The sequence below is a fragment of the Hordeum vulgare genome, chromosome 5H, assembly GCF_904849725.1.
Source record: "Hordeum vulgare subsp. vulgare chromosome 5H, MorexV3_pseudomolecules_assembly, whole genome shotgun sequence".
Classification (NCBI taxonomy): Eukaryota; Viridiplantae; Streptophyta; class Magnoliopsida; order Poales; family Poaceae; genus Hordeum; species Hordeum vulgare.
The window spans coordinates 311,050,697-311,074,768 of NC_058522.1; the positions used below are offsets into that span (position 1 = coordinate 311,050,697).

Sequence of the window (24,072 nt, forward strand, 5' to 3'; positions counted from 1 at the left end):
GTGTTCCTGAAACCCTTACATACTCCTTCGGTGCAAGAGGATCCTTTCACTGAAGGGAGCCCCCACAACCGATAAGCACCTCCAATCCTACTGAGATTAATGTTCCAGCAGTCGTTGATTTAGTTATGGAAATTCTGGCATACATTGCATACATCCTGAGGCGAGAACTTCCTGAAGACGAAGCAAAAGCTAAGCAGATTGTCCGCAGATCGAAGGCTTTTACTGTGATGGGCAATCAGCTTTACATAGAAAGTGTTACTGGCATAGCTCAACGCTGCATCTCCCCTGAGGAGGGCCGACTGATCCTGGAAGAAATCCACTCGGGGACCTGTGGTCATCATGCGTCCTCTCGGACCATTGTTGCCAAAGCATGCCGAGCTGGGTTCTTCTGGCCGTGTGGTAATGAGATGGCTAAAGATATCGTTGATCGCTACGAAGGTTGCCAATTCTATTGTAACTTGTCTCACAAGCCTGCATCTGCCTTGAAGACCATCCCGCTTGTCTGGCCATTTGCTATTTGGGGTTTGGATATGGTCGGCCCTTTCCGAACAGGCCAGAGTGGATTCACACACCTGCTTGTTGCAGTCGACAAGTTTACCAAATGGATCGAAGTCAAGCCGATAAAGAAGTTGGACTCGCACACCGCCATCAAGTTCATGAAAGAAATAACATTTCGGTACGGAGTTCCTCACAACATCATAACAAACAATGGTTCTAACTTTGATTCGGAGGAGTTCATACGCTTTTGCTCAAGGCACTTAGGTGCATTATGCGTCCGTCACACAGCCCCAAACCAATGGAAAAACTGAGCGGGCAAATGGCCTTATCCTTCAAGGGCTGAAACCATGACTCATGCGGGATTTGGAACATGCAGCTCGAGCCTGGGTAACTAAAGTGCCATATGTTTTGTGGGGCTTGAGAACAACTCTTAACCGGTCGACTGGACGCACACCTTTCTTCTTGGTTTATGGAGCTGAAGTTGTCTTGCCGAGTGATCTCCTTCATAATTCTCCCCGTGTGGATTTATATTCACAGGATCAAGCTGAACAGGCGTGACAAGACGGAGTGGATCTCCTGGAAGAGGAGCGTGAACTGGCCTTAATTCGGTCGACTGTATACCAGCAGGATCTTCGTTGCTTCCATGCGAGGCATGTCAAGAGTCGGGCATTTCACGAAGGCGATCTGGTGCTCCGAGTGGATCAACAGATACCTCACAAGCTTGCCTCTACATGGGAAGGACCATTTGTCATCACCAAGGTACTGAATAATGGAGCTTACCATCTTTACAACCTCAAGAAGAGAGCCGAAGAACCCCGTGCTTGGAATGTGGATCTACTTCGTCGTTCTTATGCTTTGACAATCGATTGGTTTGATGTAATAAGGGAGTTTACTGAACAATGTTGCTCGTCAAAGTAATGATTCCTACAGTTTTTGTCGATTCCGATCGAGCAGTTTCACACTCAGAATATACTCCGAGTAACGAGCAATCCTCTCACTCGAGGGCTTAGCTGCGAACATGCTTTCGCCAAAGTTAAAAACCCTTCCGAGTGAATAACGACCTATTCACTCGGATGCTTAGCTGCGAACCAGTCTTCGCCTAAGTATAGATTATACTCCGAGTGACGAGCAATCCTCTCACTCGGGGGGCTTAGCTGCGAACATGCTTTCGCCTAAGTTAAAAACCCTTCCGAGTGAATAAAAACCTATTCACCCGGATGCTTAGCTGCGAACCAGTCTTCGCCTAAGTATAGAATATACTCCGAGTGATGAGAAAGCCTCTCACTCGGGGGCTTAGCTGCGAAGATGCTTTCGCCTAAGTTAAAAACCCTTCCGAGTGAATAACAACCTATTCACTCGGATGCTTAGCTGCGAACCAGCCTTCGCCTAAGTATAGACGATACTCCGAGTGACGAGCAATCCTCTCACTCGGGGGCTTAGCTGCGAACATGCTTTCGCCTAAGTTAAAAATCCTTTTGAGTGAATAATAACCTATTCACTCGGATGCTCAGCCGCGAACCAGACTTGGCCTAAGTATAGAATATACTCTGAGTGACGAGCAATCCTCTCACTCGGGGGCTTACCTGCGAACATGCTTTCGCTTAAGTTAAAAGCCCTTCCGAGTGAATAACAACCTATTCACTCGGATTCTTAGCTGTGAACCAGCCTTCGCCTAAGTATAGATGATACTCCGAGTGACGAGCAATCCTCTCACTTGGGGTCTTAGCTACGAACATGTTTTTGCCTAAGGTAAAAACCCTTCCGTGTGAATAACAACCTATTCACTCAAGAACTTGGTAGCGAATCAGTTTTCGCCTAAGTTAGATTCTCCGAATGTCGAGAACATTAAAAAACCAAACAAACTCAACCAAATGCAGATAAATTCAAAGAAATCCAGCACGGATTTAAGTTGTCTATGCAAACGAAAGTACTCGGGTTCAACACCCGAACGAAGTTTTAATGGATACATAAACGCTCGGCATACCGAGGCGAATTAAAGTTTGGACAGTAATCAAAGTTCCTTCTCAAGGCTCACCAGGACTCGCAGGATCAACGAAAGTGTCAAGGTCGATACCATCAGAATGTGAGTCGTCGCATCAATGAAGGTCTCCATGAAATATTCAAACTGGAGCTTCTTCGTATTAGCCACGTGGAGCACCTTCAACTTATCTTCCCTAGCTTCTTTACAATGGACTCGGACGAGCGAAAGGGTCACGTTAGCTCTGCATCGCGCATCAGGCTTCTTCCACGCGTGCACCTTGTTGGGAATCTGTTCCAAGAGGCTCATTATGGACTCCAGATCAGTCTGGAAAGTGTCTTTAGGCCACAGCTCCTTGTCAATCTTCCCCAACGCAGTTCGTAGTCGGGCAACATACCCCTGGACCTTCAAGAGGCAAGCGTTGAGACGAAACATATCTACCGCCATGGCATCTAGAACAGGTGACTTGGAGGGGTCCAGATACGGCTCCACTTCTCCAGTCTCCTTATCCAAAGTCTAGGCAGAATTATGTGCGAGGAAAAAAAAATGAAAAGTCAGTCACAATTCATTCGGTAAAGTTCGAAAAGATTCACTCGGTGAAAGAAGCATACTAGTAAGCATCCCGAGCATTTTGGTCAAGAAGTCCTTCCGATACTTTTCCATGGCATTTCCCCTTTTCGCCATTTGTTCAAGCTTTTTCCCCCATTCGAGTCGTTCTTTCTTCAGCTTCGTGTTCTCTTCTTCCAACTTACCGATTTCCAAGAGCTTCTTCTCAGCAGCCTCAGACCTCTCCTTAACTTCCGCAAGGACCTTGTCCTTGTCCTCGAGGGCTTTCTTCAAGGCATCCAAGTCATTGGTCTTCACTTCCAGATTAAGCTGAAGCTGGTTCTTCTCTGATTCCAAGTTAACATACTTAACTCCAATCTCACAAGCTTTCTGGAAAACACCAAGGAAATAATTCAGTCGACACTAATATTTTTCCACTCCAGAGTGGAGAAGTACAGTTCAGTCGACCGAATGGCGGCCCGCTGCACCCACCCACAGTTACTATAAATACGAAAAAGGATTATGCATCCAAGTTCTTAAGACTAATGCCCTTCGTAAACGATCGACATTAGTCTCGGGGACTACACCAGTGGGTGCACTCAGCGTGCCCCCACTGGATACAAACCACTCGACCAGGTCCGTCTTGGCCGAGTCACGAAAAAGGACCGGAGTGTATCTTCCAATTAGACCCCTGCCGATGCAAGCACTCGACAGCGGTCTTGAGGACTACACCCAGTAGGTGCACTCAGCGTGCCCCCACTGGATACAAGACCACTCGAACAGGTCCACCCTGGCCGAGTCAAAAAGAGAGAAGAAAACTCCAAATCAGACCCCTGCCGATGCAAGCACTCGACAACGATCTCGTGGACTACACCGAGTGGGTTCACTCAGCGTGCCCCCACTGGATCAGACACAAACAACCACACAATGCAAGAAAACACCCAGTGGGTGTAAAAGCAAGATATACAACATTCAGTCGAAAACGAACTTATAATTGCACTTACTCGGATGTTAGCTTGAAGCACCAAACTGGCATCGTATGCCAACTTGATAGCCTCATACGCCTCTTTGGTCCACCCCATCATCTGTCTGGCTTGAATCATGGCTTCTTTAGCAGCTCAAGTTTGATCCTTCGGGACACGTTGCAGAGAATATCCAAGCGCTGAAGGAGTCGGTGTCACAGCAGACATAACATGAGTTATCGAAGGAGGCACAATCGGCACTGTTGTCACAACAATTGAACCAGTCAGAGGAGCTGTAAACAAAGCAGTCGAACTGGCTGGAGGAGCACTCGACATCGACGCTTCAGGCATGGCTTTAGTTAACTCGACAGTCGAACGTTGCGGTTCTCTCTCGTCATCCAAGAGGACGACGTATGTAGCTGTCAGTCGACAGTGTCTGTTAGTTCAGTCGACAGATTTCATCTAGAAAACAGAGCAGAATGATGACTCGTCATACCTTGTTGAGAGGCAGGCATGTCCACATCATCCAAGTCCATGGGGTCTTCTTCATCCACAGCACGCGACATCACCGAGGTAGCAGCTCTGGCAAATAAATTTCACTCGGTCGTCAAAGGCATGAAAATTCACAATGACAAAAGAAAGAAAGAAACAGACACTCACGTTGAAGCTGTTGGGGAACGTTGCATGGGAAACAAAAAAAATTATACGCACACGAAGACCTATCATGCTGATGATCATCTACGAGAGGGAGATCGGATCCACATACCCTTGTAGATCGCTAAGCGGAAGCGTTTATAAATGCGGTTGGTGTAGTGGTACGTCTTCACGATCCGTCCCACGACCCGTCCCATGAACCGTCTCACGATCCGTCCCGATCAAGTGCCGAACGGACGACACCTCCGCGTTCCGCACACGTACAGCTCGATGACAATCTCCGCCTTCTTGATTCAGCAAGAGAGACGAGAATGTAGATGAGTCCCCCGGCAGCGTGACGGCGCTCCGGTGGTGCTGATGATCTATTCCTGCAGGGCTTCGCTCGAGCTCTGCAGAAAACCGATCTAGAGGAAGAACTACTATCTAGAGGAGAGGGCAGCATGTGGCAAAGTTGTGTCTCAAAAAGCCCTAAACCTCTAGTATATAAAGGAGGAGGGAGGGGGCAGGCCTTGCGCCACAAGGGAGGAGCCCTTGGGTCGGCCGAAGTAGAGGAGGGAGGAGTCCTCGTCCAACTCCACTTGGATTACGACTCCTTCCTTAATTTCCCACCTCTTTTGGATTTTCCACTTTTTCCTCATGGGCTTTCCTTGGATGACTTTGTCAGCCCATTATGCCTTACTGCACATCCAGTAAACCCATGTGGACCCCTTGGGGCATGGTGGGCCCATCCAGTGGGTCCCTGAAACTCATTCGTCACTCCCAGTACACTGCCGGCAATGCCCGAAAACCTTCTAGAATCCAAATACCAACTTCCTATATATCAATCTTCGTTTTCGGACCATTCCGGAACTCCTCGTGACGTCCGGAATCTCATCCGGGACTCCGAACAAAACTTCGGTCACCAACACATATAACTCAACTATACCAAAACGTCACCGAACCTTAAGTGTGCAGACCCTACTGGTTCGAGAACTATGCAGACATGATCTGAGACACTCTCCGATCAATAACCAACATCGGGACCTGGATGTCCATATTGGCTCCTACATATTCTACGAAGATCTTTATCGGTTGAACCTCTATGTCAAGGATTCATATAATCCCGTATACTATTCCCTTTATCCTTCGGTATGTTATTTACGCGAGATTCGATCATCGGTATCACCATACCTAGTTTAATCTCGTTACCAACAAGTCTCTTTACTCGTTCCGTAATACAAGATCATGTAACTAACTCCTTAGTCACATTGCTTGCAAGGCTTGTTATGATGTTGTATTACATGACAAAGGTCAATGAAAGTTGTGTCATTCTGTCAACTTCCGTGTGATACGAGGAATTTGACAAAATGACACACCTTTCCTTTGCCTTCGCCTTATCGATGCAGAGGCTGGGGTTCATCTGACCTTTTCCATTGCCTTCGCCAAGAAAAACTAAAAATGTGCTTTCATTAGAAAAGAAAAGAAGAGAAAATAAGCCTGACGTGATTTTTATTTAGCATAGTACTGTATTTCCTTCCTGCCACACCGCCAAGGCGCCATACACAAAAGATCCAGTGCTTTATCGGCACACAAGCGCGCGCACTGACCCATCTCCGCTTGCTGTTGCCGGTGCTTTGCCCTGCCCATCGTTCCCTTATTCACCGACACCGTGTCATTCGCTTCACACGTCCGCTACAAGCCTGGACTGCGCCAGCGCCAGGTCGAATGCAGTGAGAGAGTGAGGAGGCAGCGTGACCTGCATCTCCTCCGCAGCGTCGCGCAACTCGACCGTCACCGGCACAACCTGCATCGTTCATCATAGTTAGACGCAAAGCGCATTGGCTGCTTCAGATGAGCTGACCAGAACAAACAAACGAACAAACAAACAACAGCACTTGCAACTGCCGCGCGTCTGATCGTATCATATCATAACCGATGGCGACAGGATCTACACTTTGCGCGTATTTGATCTGAATGCGAGCAGAGGTCGGTGTGTTACCTTGTTTGGGTTAGCGAAAGAGTTCTCGTCCATTACACCGCCAGATGTGAGAACGGTCGCGGTGGATCCGAACGCATTGATGCTGCCCTGGAGCCCAGTCGCCGAGATGGTGAGGCCCACGGCATCTGGCCCGAAATTCACAATCTGTGAATGCATGAGCTTCCGGGATCAGTACAACACCGTCCACGTACCGGCTAGGATGCCAAAAGTTTGTACTTACCTTCACTCTCAGGAAGCTGTTCTCGTCATCATGCCACGTGATCGCAGATGCTGCCAGCAAACCAGAGCAGCTTGAACTGAGACTGATGGGATGGACCGTAGCACCGCTTGATTCTCGGAAAAGCGTCTGCATCCAGTAACTGGGAGTTCCGTATTGCTGCCAGGAGTTGAAGACGATAGCGTCTGGGTTCCACCTGATTGTCATGTTCGAATGTAATTATTGCAATGCTAAAATAATCAACATGAACAGGTGAAATGTTGAAGAAAGCGCAAGCCATTGACTGATAACTAACGTGCGGTCGTTATCGTTTATGAAGAGCGGTGCATAGCTTGCCATCTGAACAACATCACTGCAAAAAGAGAAGCGAATGGTCAGGTAACTCAAAAGTAAACGCCACTTTGTTGTTTCTCGTAAGTAGAATGCAATAAATCTCCATTAGGTACACTCAAGAAAACATAGTACAGCCCCCGTTACGAAATATAAGACGTGAACTGCCAAACATCTTATATTTAGGAACAGAGGTAGTACCAAACTTTTATCCATGAAACTCAGGTGTGAATCACCCAACAACAAAGTGTCAAATAAAAAATATTTTGAAGGAGAGTTACCTATTCTTCTCCAGCCCAGTAAGGAAAGCGGCCTCTGCCAATGAAGCAAGAAGACTTCCTCTGCCTGCGTCGTTTCCTGTAACAGCATACTCGCTAACAAAAGCCTGCACTCAAAATTACATTCAGAAAGATGCTTAGTGTGGCTAACCAGGATGAGGTGAGGCCAACACCCAAGGCATCTACGGTGATGTAAATAAGAGAATGCATCAAATTCCCATGATTTCTCCATGACATATAAAAACATCACGCGGTGGATATCCTCCTTACTCATCCTCATGATATTCCTCAATGACCTTACATTCGCAAATTGCATAACATTTTTAGGTGTAGTCGGCAGAACTGTATTCAAAGACCCCCCCCCCTCCCTAACTGTGGTGAGTGTCAACACCCTGGCCTAATTTAGCATATATTCAGCCCTTGATGGTAGTAGTGGTGGCTTCTGTCCCACATGGCTGATTTTGGATTTGAGTTGTATATAGGCCCTGGTAAACCATCCATACCAACTGGTTGTCTAGTTCAACCATTTTAGGTGAACTGATAATAAAACTTAAACAAACATGGAGTGTTACATAATTAATATTAAGAACAAGAGAACCATTTTACAGTAAGCCTACATCAACAAGGCTAGGCTATCCTAAGAACAACCCTTGAAAAATGCGACCAAATTGTGAATTCATATGAAAGGTAATATCATGAAACAAGAGCCTTTGCAAAGCTATTTCACAGGCATCTTTCTGCAACATAAAAAGGTCCGCAAAGCAATGACAACTGAGGCATACCTTGGGCCCACTACGAGAGGTATTGTCAAATGTATTCTTCATGGAAAATAGTGCACTGGAACCGGTATAGACCTAAAAAGAAGAAGCATCCTCAAGATCTCAGAAAAAAACTTGAGTACTCGACCTCGGTGACAAAACATGAGATAGAATTATAGGATCTATACAACAAGGAAGGCAAACAGATCTGGATAGCAAGTAGCGTACATGGAAATCATATAAATCAGCAGGATGGTCAAGGGGTGTAGATGAACCATCACAATTTGAAATCATCTGAATGTCTGGATAGGCCTCTCTTATAGCATTGTAGAACTTAAGGTAGTTACCTGTTCAATAGAATTAGAGAATGTCATGTATCTAAAGACATATCATATCAGTAGAAAATAGTTGGGTTCTCTATAGTTCAAGTAAAATTTATACACTATACTAGGGAGTTATGATAAGATAGAAACACTTTACATGCAAAATCAACCAAAATAATTAAGGGGCACATAACCACTTTCATGTTTTCTTAGCTGTTGCGGGCATATCGGTTTATCTCGGGTACATAATGCTCTTAAAATAGGAGAACATTAATCCACAATATCACTGTCTGGTCAGCGTTAGAATGAATCACATTCACTGAATCTAAACCTTGGGACCTTAGAAAGGCGATCATTGCTATCTACCATAAGACACTGGACAGTAGTCTCCCCATTATCAGATGGATGTAAAGTCTTCTTCGCGCGATCAGACCACTCTGATGATGAGTACATGTTCTCTTAAGTTTAAGGGATTTCTATATGATATATATAAGCACTGCTCGGCCTGAAAAATCCTAGAATGAGAAACATGGCCTCATCAAAAACTTTTGACTTGATATCCCTCTCTTCCACATACTTAGAAATGTGTGACAGAAAATTGAATGGATGATTATCAAATGAGATTGTCAGCTTATATGAGTATGTCAGACAAATTCGAATTATGTACATGATGCACGTTGCACGCTAATATATTCTTGTGATTTTTCATATGCACAAATGTGACTCTCGGCGAGCAAGCACGTAATCACATATTGGTTTCCTTCGATTGCATGTGTTTCTTATTTTAACAGATATATATCATGGCCCAGCTATGCTTCCTGCTCCTCGATTGTATATCTTAATATTGTGCACAGGGCTTTAAGTGTGCAGATTACCACAAAAAAGACTTTGAGTGTGGAATGGATTACAGTTGAAAATTTACCACGGTAATTTTCTTTCCCACAATCTTCATTTCCAATTGCAACATATTTGACTGGGAATGGTTCAGGATGCCCCATTGCAGCTCTAACAGAACCCCATGTTGATTCTGCACTCCCCCTTGCAAATTCTAGACTGTCCAGTATATCCTGTAGAGCAGATGATAACAGAAGTTCCAAAATAATGAACCTAAATTGTGAGTTAACTACCTAAGCGACTAAGCCTGCAAACGAAATTGGAATCTCTTGATAAGTGTGATACTATTCACTATTCAGAGAAACGTACAATTTACTTTGTGTTCGATATCAATGATCGCCTTTTTTTGAGCTGCGTTAATAAGAAACTAAAGAAATAAGACCAACACCATTTATGTTCCAATATTGATCAGCGAGAAGAAATATTTTTGCTATTTTAGGCCACTCGAACAGTCTCATCATACATATTTCTCCTGTTATGTTCAGAGTCACAAGGTTTCTAATCTTCAGATATGCCCAGAAAAGAAAAAGGAATGGCCCGGTCTGCTAGAAATTTAGTCAGGAGTTCAAACTTCAGGACATACCTTTACAAAAGGAGCAATAGCAGTAGTATCAACTTCATCATGGTGGCTGATTCCTGATAATTAAGGGAGAACTTTCGTAATCAAGGAGGGAAACAGTAGTGATCAAAGATATAAGATGTCTAGTAATAATTACCATTGTTGAATACCCAGACTGGGGCAGCACCAAGGTCTTCAGCAAGCTTTTATATAGGTCTCAAAAGTTATATATGATTAAAGTAAAGGTAATAATAGAAAAGGAAAGGGTGAAACGTTGTAAACTTGCACCTGAAGAAACTCATAATATCCGAGGCCATCATCCGTCCAGTAATTCCAGACATCCCCATAGTGTCCAGGCCTCTCTTCCCATGGACCTATAGAATCCCTCCACCTGAATGCATTTCTTAACCAACTGCCTTCAACAAAGCAACCTCCTACAATAGTTGTATGTGACCTAATCAATAATCCCAGATCTGTCTGAATAATATATGTGCAAACATCACGAATTCAATTTTTTCAATCAGAAACAGTTTCAACAAACCAGGGAATCTCAAGAACCGGGGTTTTAAATCCAAAAGCATGGATATGAGTTCTGTGCGGAAACCATGCCCCTGAGAGTACAAACAAATTTGGTATGTCAAACTCTCAGATAAACATATGCACCATAGTATAATCATATACTAGAACGATTCAAATCTACCTTTAAGTTTGTAAGTTTTAACAAGATTAAATTTCAGTGTAGCTTTTCTTGAGATGTTTACTAATATTCTGAGTACCAATATCGACAATAAAAGTATGATTCACCTTGTATGTATCCGAAGGCATGAGTGATACTTGATCAAGCCAGACAACTCCCTTCGTCCTAGCTGTTATTTGAAGTCTTGAGGTTCTGTCTGTTCCTTTAGCAACCAACTTCTGGTCCAATTTTATCCAATTTGATCCGCCGGGTACTCTGCAGAAATGCAAACCGTTCCTTATTGTTAATCAGTGCCGCAGCTTTTCCTCCACAATTCTTTTTCTTTCAAAGGCTGGGGCTACAGTGGCCCCCTCTGGCATACACATAGCTCTGCCAGTGTTGCTAATAATCAAATATACTCGTCATGATGTTCAAATTTGAGAGAGAAGATGCTAACCGTATGGCAGCTGAAGCCAAAACTTGTAGCCCGTCAGAGCTTGTTAGTGAAACTGTCATTTCTATCGTTTCTGGTGACTTGACATGCATAACTAGATTGTAGGTCTTCCCATCTTCTATGTTCTGGAGATTGGAATGATAATTATGATGGCATTATTGGAAAGCAAAGAAATGAAAATGCAGTATATTACACGATGTGCACAAAACTTTGCCAAACATGAGAGCATGAAAGCTAACATTACCTGAAAGCTACACACAACATGCATGGTGCTAGTTACTTTTAGTTTCATGAGGAAAAAAACACGAAGTAACAGCAGTATGCTATGATTAATCAACTTGTGATCAACGTAAACTCATACCATGCCCCAGAACCCAGGGTTGTAAATGCCAACACCGCCAACTGGGCAGTTATCACAGAGAACCTCCATTCTTAGAGCAACCTTGTTTCGACTGAAACATGACGTACGGTCTGTTCCCACAAATATGGAAGAGTCATCTCCAATGATGGACCATGGATTAATATTTGATGGAGTATGGGGGCCTCCTGCTTCAAAACCTGGATCATAGGAAAACCAAGTTATTCTAGACCTCGAAAATCAACAGCAACTTGAGTGAATGCCTATTGGTTTATTCAGGATGTGTAAGATGGAATTTCCATAATTGGAAAATAGTCATGACTGACTTGAAGATGTTGTGGTAAAGTAGAGTTGAATTCATCATGAAGAAAAGGTCAATAGGGAATTGTAACCTTCAGCCAATAATACATAAGGGTAGCTCTTCCAAATTTATTATATATGCTTTTCTTTGTCAACAATATAGTTCCCTGTTTAAGTTCAGATATTCCAACAGACTGGATTGGATAGGAATGTTGTCACATGTCAGTTTTACTTGAAGTATTGTGTATTAGAATTGAGAAGTATGTAAGTACCTCTATTACTAACAAGTTCTGCCCATATTCCACCAGCTCCTGCATGGTTGATCTCCTACATTATTAGTCAATCCAGTTGAAGTGAGAACCTGATGGAACATAATTAGTACAGATGGATTATTCTGTGAATGCAGTGAAACTAGAGATGCCTGCAAAGTGCCACGAGAAAAAGATGAACCAACAAGATCTGCATCTTTTTCTCACCTCAAAGAATATTCCAAACAGCGTATCAGGGATCTTTCGAGCAAGGTGCGGTGAGGAATCAACACCAAGGCTTGCCACTTGGGTGATCTCAAATTCTGATGCCAAACATTTGCAGCTCACGCAGAAGAGAAGCAAGAAGCAGAGAATAGTACGAGTACGACGGGGCATTTCTTTGGAACCCATATGCTCCAAGTTCTAACGCCTAACCAATCTGTCAGTTTGAAAAAATATTAAATCAGGATACATTATGCAATGCCAATGACGTCTTTTGATGGAAATTATAAGTACAAACTACTCAAACATGTCACCATCAAATTATAAAGAGTGAATTCCATATTCTACCCCATAGATATGCATTTGTGACACTAATTACCCCGTTGAGTGGAAATTCGTCTAGAATACCCCTTTTAGAAGTTTTGGACCCTCGTTTTCTGATGCATGTTCATTAGGCAAGGTATTTGGTGACGCCCGGGGTCCAAAAATATCCAGACGAGGAGAAAGAATGGAACAGATGGACAAGAGAAGTTTGGACATGATCGCCAATGATGCCCTCCGATCTTTACATGTATTTTTATGAATCATTGACCCAACATGCCGATCCTACCTAACATAAATAATCAAAATGCGAAATCGGGGGTAAAATCGTGTTAAAAGACTTCAAAATCTGATATTTCGATAGAAGTTCCACTAAATGGGGTAAAAAAATGGAATTCACTCAATTATAAAACGACAATAAGGCCGACCCTGGGCATGGAGTCCGGCCAGGGTCAACTGGCATGTCCAAAACAAGACATATATACAACTTAACCAAATAACTTGCCACTCTATACTATTTGTACAGCATGAAGTTTATAAGAATTATAAGAATTACATATTATACAACTACACACTTGTTTTTAGACAGGAAATGGGAGCTGAATTCAAATGGTCCTATTACTGGTCGAACGAAAGCACGGGCATGGAGCAATTCTCCTGTATTGATCATTTCATCGAACAAGTCATCTACGAAACCAAGAACCGAAGGAGTAAACAAGCAGAGCCAGACGCAAAGAAAAAGACCGCAGTCGGAGGAGAGTCCTCACCAGGCAGCACAGGTCGAGGAGTGAGCGCGAGGTGCAGGGAGACCCGGAGGCTGCGGCCTTAAGTAGGCGAGGCCGGAGGCGACGCGACGGTGGCTTCGAAGTGAAGCGCGCGGGGTGCACAACGGCCTCCGCCGTGGGATGACGGAGGCTGGCGGCGCCACGGCTGGTTGCTTGCCGGGGTGTGCTTCGGCGGCGGCGTCTGGCCACTGACACGCGTGGGCCCCGGAGCGAGCTGTGGTGCCTATCCGCATCGCCGGCCTTTTAGTTCGTGCGCGGCGCATTCGTCGTGGCAACCATCCGTCCAACGGCTTTGGGGGCTGAGTTTGTTTGTGGCCGTATCTCTGTGTCCACACACACAAGGATGTTCATATTGCGAAAACACTACGCTTTTTTAGGGCTGCAAAAACACTACGTATGGTTAATGGCGTGAAAGTATTTGTGCATTCAATTGGTTCATGTAGGTCATTGTGCTTTATTATTCATAACCTCGAGTCCGTGTTGATTTATCGTAGTTAGTTTTCTTGCATGGCTATCTAATTAGTTTGTTTTATGGGTGAAAAGAATAAAGGATATATTTTACCTATGGATTGTTTTTGTCATTGCTTCAAAAGTGACAGAGATTTGTGTATGGTAGTAACTGAAGATGTACTTCCTCCGTTTCTAAATATAAGTCTTTTTAGAGATTTCCCTAATAGACTACATACGGATGTATATAGACATATTTTAGAGTATAGATTCATTCATTTTGCTTCGTATGTAGACTGCTAATGAAATCTCTTAAAAGACTTATATTTAGGAACGGAGGGAGTAGAATACATGGAGCATGGAGGTATTCTTGCTATACTAATGAAGATATGTACAAGATGATCGAAAGTGCCTTTCTGCTCCCGAGCTCATTTGAGCTCGGATGAACAGTAAAATCGAAAAAAATCGAAAAATGTTCAAAAAATTCTGAAATTTTTTTGAGACCAACTTTCACAAAAGTTCTAAGTGCATGTAAAAATATGGCATGAACTAACATTTCTACAAGGCGTGGAAAACTAAACAAAATAGACAATCAGAAAATGCGCATTTTCAGAGCATCCATTTTGTTTATTTTGCCACACCTTGTAGAAATGTTAGTTCATGCCAAATTTTTGCATGCACTTAAAACTTTTGTCAAAGTTGGTTCCAAAAAAAATTCAGAATTTTTTAAACATTTTTTGATGTTTTTCTGATTTTACTGTTCATCCGAGCTCAAATGAGCTCGGGAGCAGATACTCCATGTCCCAAGATGATATTCTTGTTAAAAAGGAGACGTTAGGGATCAGACCAATGCATATTCTGTTGGATGAGAAGTAGGATGACTGTCAAATTTGGTATAGTAACCCCACGCCTGGTGTGTTAGACGGCTTAATTAGATGTGATTCTCATTGATCACAGTATTTTTGCAGTAACTGTGTCTAATTATTTTTTTAATAACTACTCATGATTTGCTTCCGACAAACAAATATAATTTCATTTTCTCACATGCATCTTTTGAAGGAAAACATGTTTTTTTAATTGCGATGTGCTTCCAACAGAAAACAGAAAAAATAATTATTTTTGTACATGCATTTTTTCATGACAAGTTTGCTAAGAAGCATTATTTTTTATCAACGAAAGCACCTTTTCAAGTCTCGATGGAAATATATTATCCAATCATAGAAGCATTACTTTTTATCGATGGAAGCATCCATTCATGTTGCGATGGAAAAAAATATCTAATCATGTGACATAAATCTTTTTATTTTGTATCAATGGAAGCATTATTTTGTATCTAGGACAGCTTCGCGGATGTCATGAGTTCTTCCTCAACGAGGTAGCCTCCGGCAAGAAATGATCCCTGGTTCAGCACACTCAACACTATTAGCATTGTGTTGGAAATGAAGACGTGCAGCAGAAAAGGGTGGAAAAAATATTTGTACATAAAAACATAAGAAAGAAACAATGAAGCTAACATCAGTAGTGGTTGAAACAAAAATATCACCGCAAGAAGCAAAACACAATGTACAATAATATCACCGAAAGAAGACTCACGGGTATTGGTTAAAGCACACTTGATGGAACCAATGTGTCTAGACAACGATAGAAGCACACATTAGCGATGCTTGAAGTCGGGATTCATTACCATGGAAAGATCTGTAAAAAAAATTTAGAAGCATCTTTTATGTTTTTCATGAAAACATCAATGAGAAACAATGAAGCATACTTTCTCTGTTTCTAAATATAAGTCTTTTAAAAAATTTCACTACGAACTACATATGGATGTATGTAGACATACTTTAGCATGTAGATTCACTCATTTTGTTTCGTATGTAGTCCGTAATGAAATCTTTAAAAAGACTTATATTTAGGAACGGATGGAGTACATTGTAGTGGTTCAAATAAATAAATTGGTGCAAGATTAAAAATGTATGAACAATAATTTTATTAAAAGAAGGTGCATTTACGTGGCTGTAGCACAAACTAATATTGGTTGAAGCACTTGAGGGGTGATTTAGAAGCACGCTGTTTGTAGGAACCATGGAAATAAGCTATATACATATGATTCATCATTAATGAAAGCATAGATCATTGTAAATGGAATAAATTTTTTTAGCCCTGAAGCATGAAAAGAGTGCTTCGGATAAGGAATTATTGAGTAGGATGCATTATAATGTGTTAGAAGCATATATATTTGAAATGAGAATGAAACAAGGTAGCCACCAGCATGCATATGCATGTTTCTGCTAACTATACTAGAAATTTAGTAATAACAGTTTAAGAATTTCCAGGAAAAACGATCTATACATGTGTAGTACTTTGGAAGCTCCATATATAGAAGCATGTAAACATTTGTCTCAACAATGAAAGCTTTTCTAATATCCTTTGGAAGCTTCGTATATTTATTTCATTGCAACTTAATCAAGTGAGGAAAAAATTGTATGATGCAAGCATCATTAATTTGCTTCGAAGGATATTTGTTTCCAAGCAGAATTATTTACTATTAGAACGGTGCATCAGTTTGAAACAAATCTGAACTATTGCTTCCAAAGAAACTAGAATGTGCATCCAGAAAATAGAACTTGCTTCCATGAAATAAAATGTGGCATCTAGGCACAGTTCAAACACCACTGGGCTGATGGTTTCCATGTTTTGTTTCGAAGTTGGTCGTGCTTCATTGCAATTGTAATCGTGCTTCTATTTGATGTCAGACATGCGTCCTTCCAATGTTGGTCGTGCATGGTAGGAAAGCTTCCTCATATCGCCATGGTTAGAGGTACTAAGAAGCATTGGCATGGATGGAGCGACAATGCAATAGCTATGAACCATTAACAGAAACCTTCTCTACTGTAAAGTAGGCGGCTAAATATGAAACTAAAACTTGGTCATCTCAGGACGTGAGGCATTGTTAATTATGTGCAACCACACGAGCATGCTCCCATCATTGTCGAGAGGGATGGCACTCCAGCCAAAGGGATCATTATCATGTGGCTTCGTGATTGCCCCATAGATATGCATTTGTGACACTAATTACCCCGTTGAGTGAAAATTCATCTATAATACCCCTTTTAGAAGTTTTGGACCCTCGTTTTCTAATGCATGTTCATTAGGCAAGGTATGACGCCTGAGGTCAAAAAACATCCGGACAAGGAGGAGGAATGGAACAGATGGACAAGAGAGGTCTGGACATGATCGCCAATGATGCCCTCCGGTCTTTACATGTTGTTTACTAATCATTGACGCAACATGCCAATCCTACCTACCATAAATAAGCAAAATGTAAAATCGGGGTAAAATCTTGTTAAAAGTGTTCAAAATATGATATTTCGATACAAGTCCCACTAAATGGGGTAATATGTGTTACATATGTACAAATACAAGGTAAAAACTAGAATTCACTCGATTATAAAACGATAATAAGGTCGACCCTCGCCATGAAGTCCGGCTAGGGTCAGTTGACATGTTCAAAACAACACATATATACAACTTCACCAAATAACTTGCCACTCTATACTATTTATACAACATGAAGTTTATAACAATAAAAAGGCATTTACATATTATACAACAACTTCTTCTTACTTCATGGTTTATGGGTATCTATTTTCATAAAAAAAAACAAGTTGATGATGATGATGTGTGTGCCTTTGTGGCATTTGTATCGCCTGATCCCAAACGGACGACTGAGAGTGAGAGGACCCCGCATGTTGGACGAACTACCTGTTTCTATTTCTCTCACAAAAGAAGCAGAAGCTTCCAGTAACGGCATTACACGCGGTGGAAATCTCTCGGTCTCTCTGTCGATGCAAGAGGGGGTTTCCCGGCGGTTCGCCTCCGCTGGCGTCCCTCGCCTCCGATAGCCGTCGGGCATTGGGAGGGTGCAAGACCGTGTACGGCCGCAACACGGTTGGCGATGTTGACGCTGTGGAAGAAGGTTCCTCTGGCTCCTTCCCCGTCATGGCGGTGCTCTCTCTGGTGGTGCTGCATGGTTAGGGAGGTTGGTCTCTCTCTGATACGGCAAGGTTTGGTCGGTGATAGCTGATGGGGGCGTACAACAATACAGGAGTTGGGATTTGTGGAGGGATATCCCCAGATCCAATTGCCGCGGACGACCAACTGCTGCAGATTATGATGGGCGAAGTGGATTGAGCTGTTGCTCCACTCCATAGTAGGCTGGCGTTGGTGGCGGCTTCGAGGATAGGGGATCACTCGGTCTACCCCGGGCCAATCCACCGAAACCCTCCCCGGTTCCTGTCTTTTGGGGCGGGACATAGATGTGGCTCACAAAGCCATGGATTGGCGATGGTGATTCTCATGCCCGTTGTCTCATGGACAACGACTCTTCCTTGCACAGGCGAGTGTAGAGATAAGGGTCGATGAATAATGAATGGACTGGGTTGTAAGTTACTTTGTTTTCTCTGTTGGTGTTATTCCTTTTTGTGTTGTCCCTGGTTCTGAACCTCCTATTACAACATTATTATCCAATTTGGTGACACTGAAATGAATCTCGGTGGTACCGAGTTGCATTAAATGTGGCAACTTCAGAATTTTTGGTAAGACCGATATAGGAATCTCGGTGGTACCCATATGATGACCTAGACCAATTTCCAAATCTCGGTGAGACCGATTTCAAACTCGGAAATTCCGATTCTTGAAATCTTCTCAATAGAAAGTTGGTCACTGAATCTCGGTGGCACCGATAGGAAAGTTGGTGGTACCGAGATGGTGGGATTTGGCATAGGTTCTGTCAAGTTTAAAATCGGTAGGGCCGAATGGAAATTGTTGGTGGCACTGATTTTGCTGATATGGATTTGAAGAGAGATATTTTGTGAGAGAGTGGCTGAGTATTTTTGGTGGCTACTTCTAAGCACTCGAGAAACCAATTCATTATAATACATCATGCCCTTAGTATTGGCTTTCCTATGAACTCAAAGTAATTTCTCACAAGGTATAAAATGAAGGGCCTTCTTTTTTCATCAAAGGGCATCTCCTCACAATCCTATAGCCAAAGCATCTATGAACTTTTCTGAAATATACTTGAATAAACTCATTAGTCCAATGATGCATACGTTGTGATTGATTACCAAAACCACCTTAGGGAGCAATTGTGCTTTCAATCTTCCCCTTTTTGATAATTGATGACAACATATAGATCAAAGCTTCAACAAAAGATATAATTAGTGATTAGCATCGATGCTTTGAGAAGTATGTGAAAAGTAAGATCACCCCTAAATTTGTGCATTATTTTAAATTTGTGCTTGAATGCACAATCGATTAGGATCATGGATTACTCTTTCATGTTACATACAACTTGGTGGTGCACATAAATGATATGAATGAAAAGTAATGCACATTACACCAAACAAGAAGTGAATGATCAACATGTAGATAGCTCAAAAGTAATAACATGGTAGCATCAAACAACCAAAGCGTATGATCAAACGCACCTCTAAATGGATAAAGTCATCCAAAATACCAAAAAATTTGAAAAAACAAACGAGAGCAAATAAAATGCAAAGCTCTCCCCCTCGAAGCCCTATTTGATGTATACATTTCTCCCCTTTTGGCAACAAGTTACCAAAAAGTTCAAAGGTCTAGAACTAAGCGTCTCTCTGGGCACGATCTCCTCCGGTAGATGAAGATGGAGTGGACAAGAGAGCATCGATGAAGGATTCTGCAGATGTCGGTTGAGCTGGAGGTGTAGACACTGGAGGTGGAGGAGTAGGAGCTAAAGCTTGAGCTGACGAAGATTGTCTTGCTTCCGATACTGGTAGAGCTGCTGACCTAGTGTGAGTCCTGAACTGGGTGGTAGTAGGAAGAGGTGAATTGTCATCATCATCATCACTGTTGGAGCATGGAATCTTCACTGAGTCAACTTCATGCTGAAGTTGCCGAAAAGTGGTGGTCAACTCCGACACCTTGACATCCAAGTCATGGAATTTTGTCTCCACGATCCTCTCTAGGCTCTTCTGGTTCAGCAAGGTCTCAAAAACTTTCTTCTCCATCCCTTGGATGGTCCTAACCAAGAAGGACATATGCGCATCTGTGGTTTTGAGCTGTGGGGGTTGAAGTGGAGCATTCCTAGCAGCCTCTGCAGTTGATGCCTCTGCTGCCTCTCTAGCAGTAGCTGAGCTGGAATGGGTATCATCCATCACAACTACATTCTCCTGAAAATCAGGCTGGAGTGGAAGGTGGGGACGATCAAGTTGATATGCTTGCTTGCCAATCTTGGCATTGATGATCATCTGAATGTATGGATCATATCGACAAGATCTCTTCTGATCTGCAACAATCCTCTTGATGGTCTCAACTATCAAGTCCATCACTCGGAACGGGGTGTGGGTGTTTGGATGGTGCATCATGTTGATGGAATAACCTCTAATCATCTTATCATCACCTAACTTGGGCGCCAGAGTATGTCTCATGATAGTATTTGTAGTGGGTATTCCTGATTGCAAGAAATAGATAGAGCCAAGCTTGTGAGATAGCAGGTAAACATTGGGCACGGGCTTGTACATGTTGGCCATGGAGTTGTGATTAATCTTGAGCTGTGAATACACATCCAAGTCCTCTTCTCATGCTTTAGGAGAACCAATGATAGTGGCTCATTCATCAACTGTAGACTCATACCGGTGACCCTCACTCATCCAAACAATTCTTCCATCTAGATAGAAATGAGCGATGGAATAGAATTGCATGATCATCTGAACATTACTTGCAGTCATCTCTTTGCCAACAAAATTTTCAATGTTAACCATTGTGAAATGTTCTCTCACATGAGTAAAATAGTCTTCATTGACCTTGATTTATTCCCAATCGACATATCTCATGTCGCTGAATGCAGGATTCTTATCGAGCAAGACTATCTCGTAGAAATCTTGTCATTCCCTTGTGTGAAAGAGGGGATCAACAACAGTTCTCCTTCACACAGCATACGGGTCAATAGATCTCCACTTCCTCAGTCCTACATCTTTCCTCTTCTTCATGTCCTCAACAACTAGGTGAGATGCATCATGAGTTGGAAGATGAGGTCTCAACTTCATAAGAACATGAGAATCCTCATCTTCCTCAGCAGCAAAATCTCTGGACGCAGAGCCTTTTTTCTGAGTTGGAGGAATATCCTTTGTAGTCCTCTTGGGAGCTACATGCTTCTTAGGAGCAGAATACTTCTTGGGAGCAGAAGGCTTGTTTGTTATAGCATCAGCCATCAACTTTGTCTTCTTTGGAGGAGGGACCTCAGTTGGAATTCCTTCCTCATCATCAGCTTCTGTTGGATCTTTATACATAGAGGTTTGCCTACCAATGACATGAATAGTTCTCTTCCGGGCTCTCTTCACTCCTGGTTTCTTGTCAAGCCTAGCCTCTGGAGCTCTAGCGACTTAAAGTTTAGAATACTCCTTCCTCACAGTCTTTCTGACTATGGTCTTCTCCTTCTTCTTCTGGGGAGCAGATTCCTCAGATGAAATCAACATCTTCTTCATCATGATTGATCTTCCTTTTCGACCTGGTAGCTGCCTTGGGCATGCCATGGGATCTAGGAGTACTAGGGTCAGAAGGGGTCCTCTCAGGACTAGTGCCTGAGTCAGTTTCATATTGAGGCTCACTGAAGTTGTTCTGACTATCCTCTGAACCTGACATCTTGCAAGACCAAGTAGACAAGCAGACTGGCAGACTGGCATACAAGATGACCGTGTGAAAAGATAAAGATGAGCTTGAAAGGATAAGCATCAAAAAATTGCAAAAGTTTTGCAAATTTGAATTCTGAATAATTTAGTTTTAACTTTCAGCAAAATAGGATTTCGGTTCACCGAGTCAGAAATTCCAGAGCCACTGAGACACGTGTTCTCTTTAATAGAAACTTGGCACCGAAAAGGTGAACTCGGTTCCACCGAGAATATTATTAGTAACCCTAAAACCAAAATCGATAAGACCGATTTTCCCAACTCAGTGACACTGAGATTCAATCTTGCGGACAGCTAACCCTAAAATTTTCTTTGCTCACTAATCTAAAGAGTTTTTATGCAGGATAGAACCGGTGACAATCATGGGACGATAATGGCACAGACTAATTGCACAAGAAACCAGATTGGAGCTCAAAAAGGAGATCGAATCTCATGCCCTAACTCGGTATGGATTCGCTACGACAGCGAAGGCAGTGAAGAATTTGTGGGCGGCGAGGACTCCTGGTGAAGGCACACGGGAGAATCAAGTAGACGTGCGGAGACTAGGGCAAGGCAGCAAAGGGGTGCAACTATTGTGGCGTTTGAAGAACTTTTCAACCGTAGGGCTCTGCTGGAATATATATCCCTTCATTGTCGGCAACATCGAGATGAAATTTTTCGTGCCACCGAGTTCCACAACTGTCTTCTGAAAGTGAAACTCGGTGAGGCCGAAAAGCTAAACTCGGTTGCACCGAGATGATAAAACCTCATCAACGCTAGGTTTCGGTGGGACCGAGATTTTGAGGTTGGTCACACCGAGTTGCACTTTGGGAGGTTTTGGAATTCAACCCTTGTCAAGACGGATCTTCGAGTGCTCCTCACATAGAGTGTCCCTAAAGTTCTTGCTCAAATTTTGTGATGTATCATGAATAAAATTTGAGATTAGAAAGCATAGATAGCTAGAGGATGGTACTTAGGCATTCTTGCATATCCAATTGGCCAAAAGAAAATAAAAAGCCAAATAACAACAATTGGATATCCTCGAATGAGCAAAACATGCATACCAACAAGCTCACACAATAAGATGTCAAATAAAACTTGTTGAACATGCACAAACATTCTAGCATCTATCAAGCACTTTGGCGATGACAAAGTCATCTATATAGGAGTATATCGACTTAGGATCCAAGTAAGAATACTTGATCATAGGTCATACTCATCGATTAAGCACAAGTGGGTTACCACTTTTACATAATGCATTAATGTGTTGACATCATTTAGGAGACGCTTATACTCAAGTATTAGAGTAAAGCTCCCCTAGATGTGACATCCCCCCTAAGAGGGATAATCTATCCTTGGGTTTTGTCATAGAAGACTTCAAGTAGGTGTACTAGTGGTGGATGCTCATTACTGATAAAGATCATCTTGAGTTGGGAGCAATCTTGTTGTTTCTTACTCTTCTCACCTACATGGGTTAGTCCCAAAGCAAAGGGAACAAATGCAAGGATATCTTTGGACATAGAATGAAATACATGTGAGGTGATGTCCAAAGATGCATTAATTACCTTGTCCCTTTGCTTACCTTTGAGGGAATGTGTGCCTCCTTGAATTAATGCATATGGTTGGAGTTGGTTGCATATAGTTCTTACCAAAATGAATAAGAGTGAGTTTCATTAGCGGAATCACCCCTCAAGAACTTTCTAGTTCTTCCTCTTGGGGACCCACATCACCTTGATGGGGATCCTTGGAGTAGTGGTAGAACTAGATGAGGTAGTACTAGAAGTGTCCTTGGGAACACACTCGACCTTGGCTTGGGGTTCTTCCTCAAATGAGTCAATCTCCTCTTGAAGCCTTCCCTTGCCCTTCTGGTCTTGTGGTAGAAGGCCATCTTGATAGCTTGTTCCCTTGGGAGGAGTAGGATCATACTTCTCCTCTTGAGGAACAGACTTGGGAATGGGATATGGACCTTCTTCTCAAACATCTCCGTTGACGTTAAAGTAGCCAACACCTTTCTTCTTCCGATGTCCTCCTTGCTTGCGCACAATTTCTTTGAATTGCTTACTTCTGGCAAGACTCTTGAAGACACCTCTCTCTATAATCCCTTCTAATAAATCGTTTTCTTGCTCAAGTGTAAGTTGGCTAAGAGAATCATTAGTGGAATCAATAGAGCTCCTAGCAACAACATTATTTGATCTTGCTTTAGCATTGTTGTTATTAAATGAAGAAACTTTCTTGCCTTTGTTACTAGTTTTCTTAGATTTAACTTGTGGAACAAAAGTAGACAAGAGTAATCATTTGTCTATATAGGAAGAACTCTTCTTCCGAAGATCATCATTGATTGCTTTCAGAAACTCATGCTCTTGCTCTAAATTTAGCTTCTCGGAGTGTAGCTTCTCATGAGTTCTTGCAAGCTATCTATGATATTCTAGAGCAGTTTCATGAGCTAACTTAACAGTGTTTAATTCTTTAATTAGTCCTTCAGTATCTTTCTTATCATCATCATTCAATTCCTCTTGACTAGCATGAATATTTTCAAGCTCATTTTGAATGTTATCACTAGTCTTATCAAGGAGCAAGTCATCTTCT

The 24,072-nt window shown here is 42.5% G+C and overlaps 1 protein-coding gene and 1 long non-coding RNA gene across 2 annotated transcripts; one reads left to right on the plus strand and one right to left on the minus strand.

Moving 5' to 3' along the window:
- Window positions 1-5,865: 5,865 nt before the first annotated feature.
- On the minus strand, window positions 5,866-13,658 carry LOC123395297 (alpha-L-arabinofuranosidase 1-like). Its single transcript, XM_045090277.1, has 18 exons — window positions 13,322-13,658; window positions 12,240-12,450; window positions 12,036-12,090; window positions 11,467-11,663; window positions 11,109-11,230; window positions 10,780-10,927; window positions 10,517-10,586; window positions 10,264-10,409; window positions 10,133-10,178; window positions 10,000-10,052; window positions 9,445-9,589; window positions 8,428-8,546; window positions 8,224-8,295; window positions 7,445-7,548; window positions 7,129-7,185; window positions 6,837-7,029; window positions 6,617-6,760; window positions 5,866-6,421 (listed from the first exon to the last, which is right to left on the minus strand). The coding sequence occupies exons 2-18, from the start codon at window positions 12,420-12,422 to the stop codon at window positions 6,299-6,301; spliced, it is 1,977 nt and encodes a 658-aa protein (XP_044946212.1). The 5' UTR covers window positions 12,423-12,450; window positions 13,322-13,658; the 3' UTR covers window positions 5,866-6,298.
- A 3,497-nt stretch (window positions 13,659-17,155) lies between these two features.
- Window positions 17,156-18,364, plus strand: LOC123395723. Its single transcript, XR_006609817.1, has 2 exons — window positions 17,156-17,813; window positions 17,889-18,364. It is a non-coding gene; the product is annotated as an uncharacterized LOC123395723 (long non-coding RNA).
- Window positions 18,365-24,072: the final 5,708 nt, after the last annotated feature.

What these genes read in the sequence shown, in the direction of transcription:
- LOC123395297 (XM_045090277.1), bottom strand. Translation starts at nt 12,422, where the DNA reads ATGGGTTCCAAAGAAATGCCCCGTCGTACTCGTACTATTCTCTGCTTC. An exon ending in ACCCTGGGTTCTGGGGCATG is followed by an intron (nt 11,231 to 11,466) that starts GTATGAGTTTAC and finishes TCCAATCTCCAG; the next exon opens with AACATAGAAGATGGGAAGAC. An exon ending in ATAAACGATAACGACCGCAC is followed by an intron (nt 7,030 to 7,128) that starts GTTAGTTATCAG and finishes CATGACAATCAG; the next exon opens with GTGGAACCCAGACGCTATCG.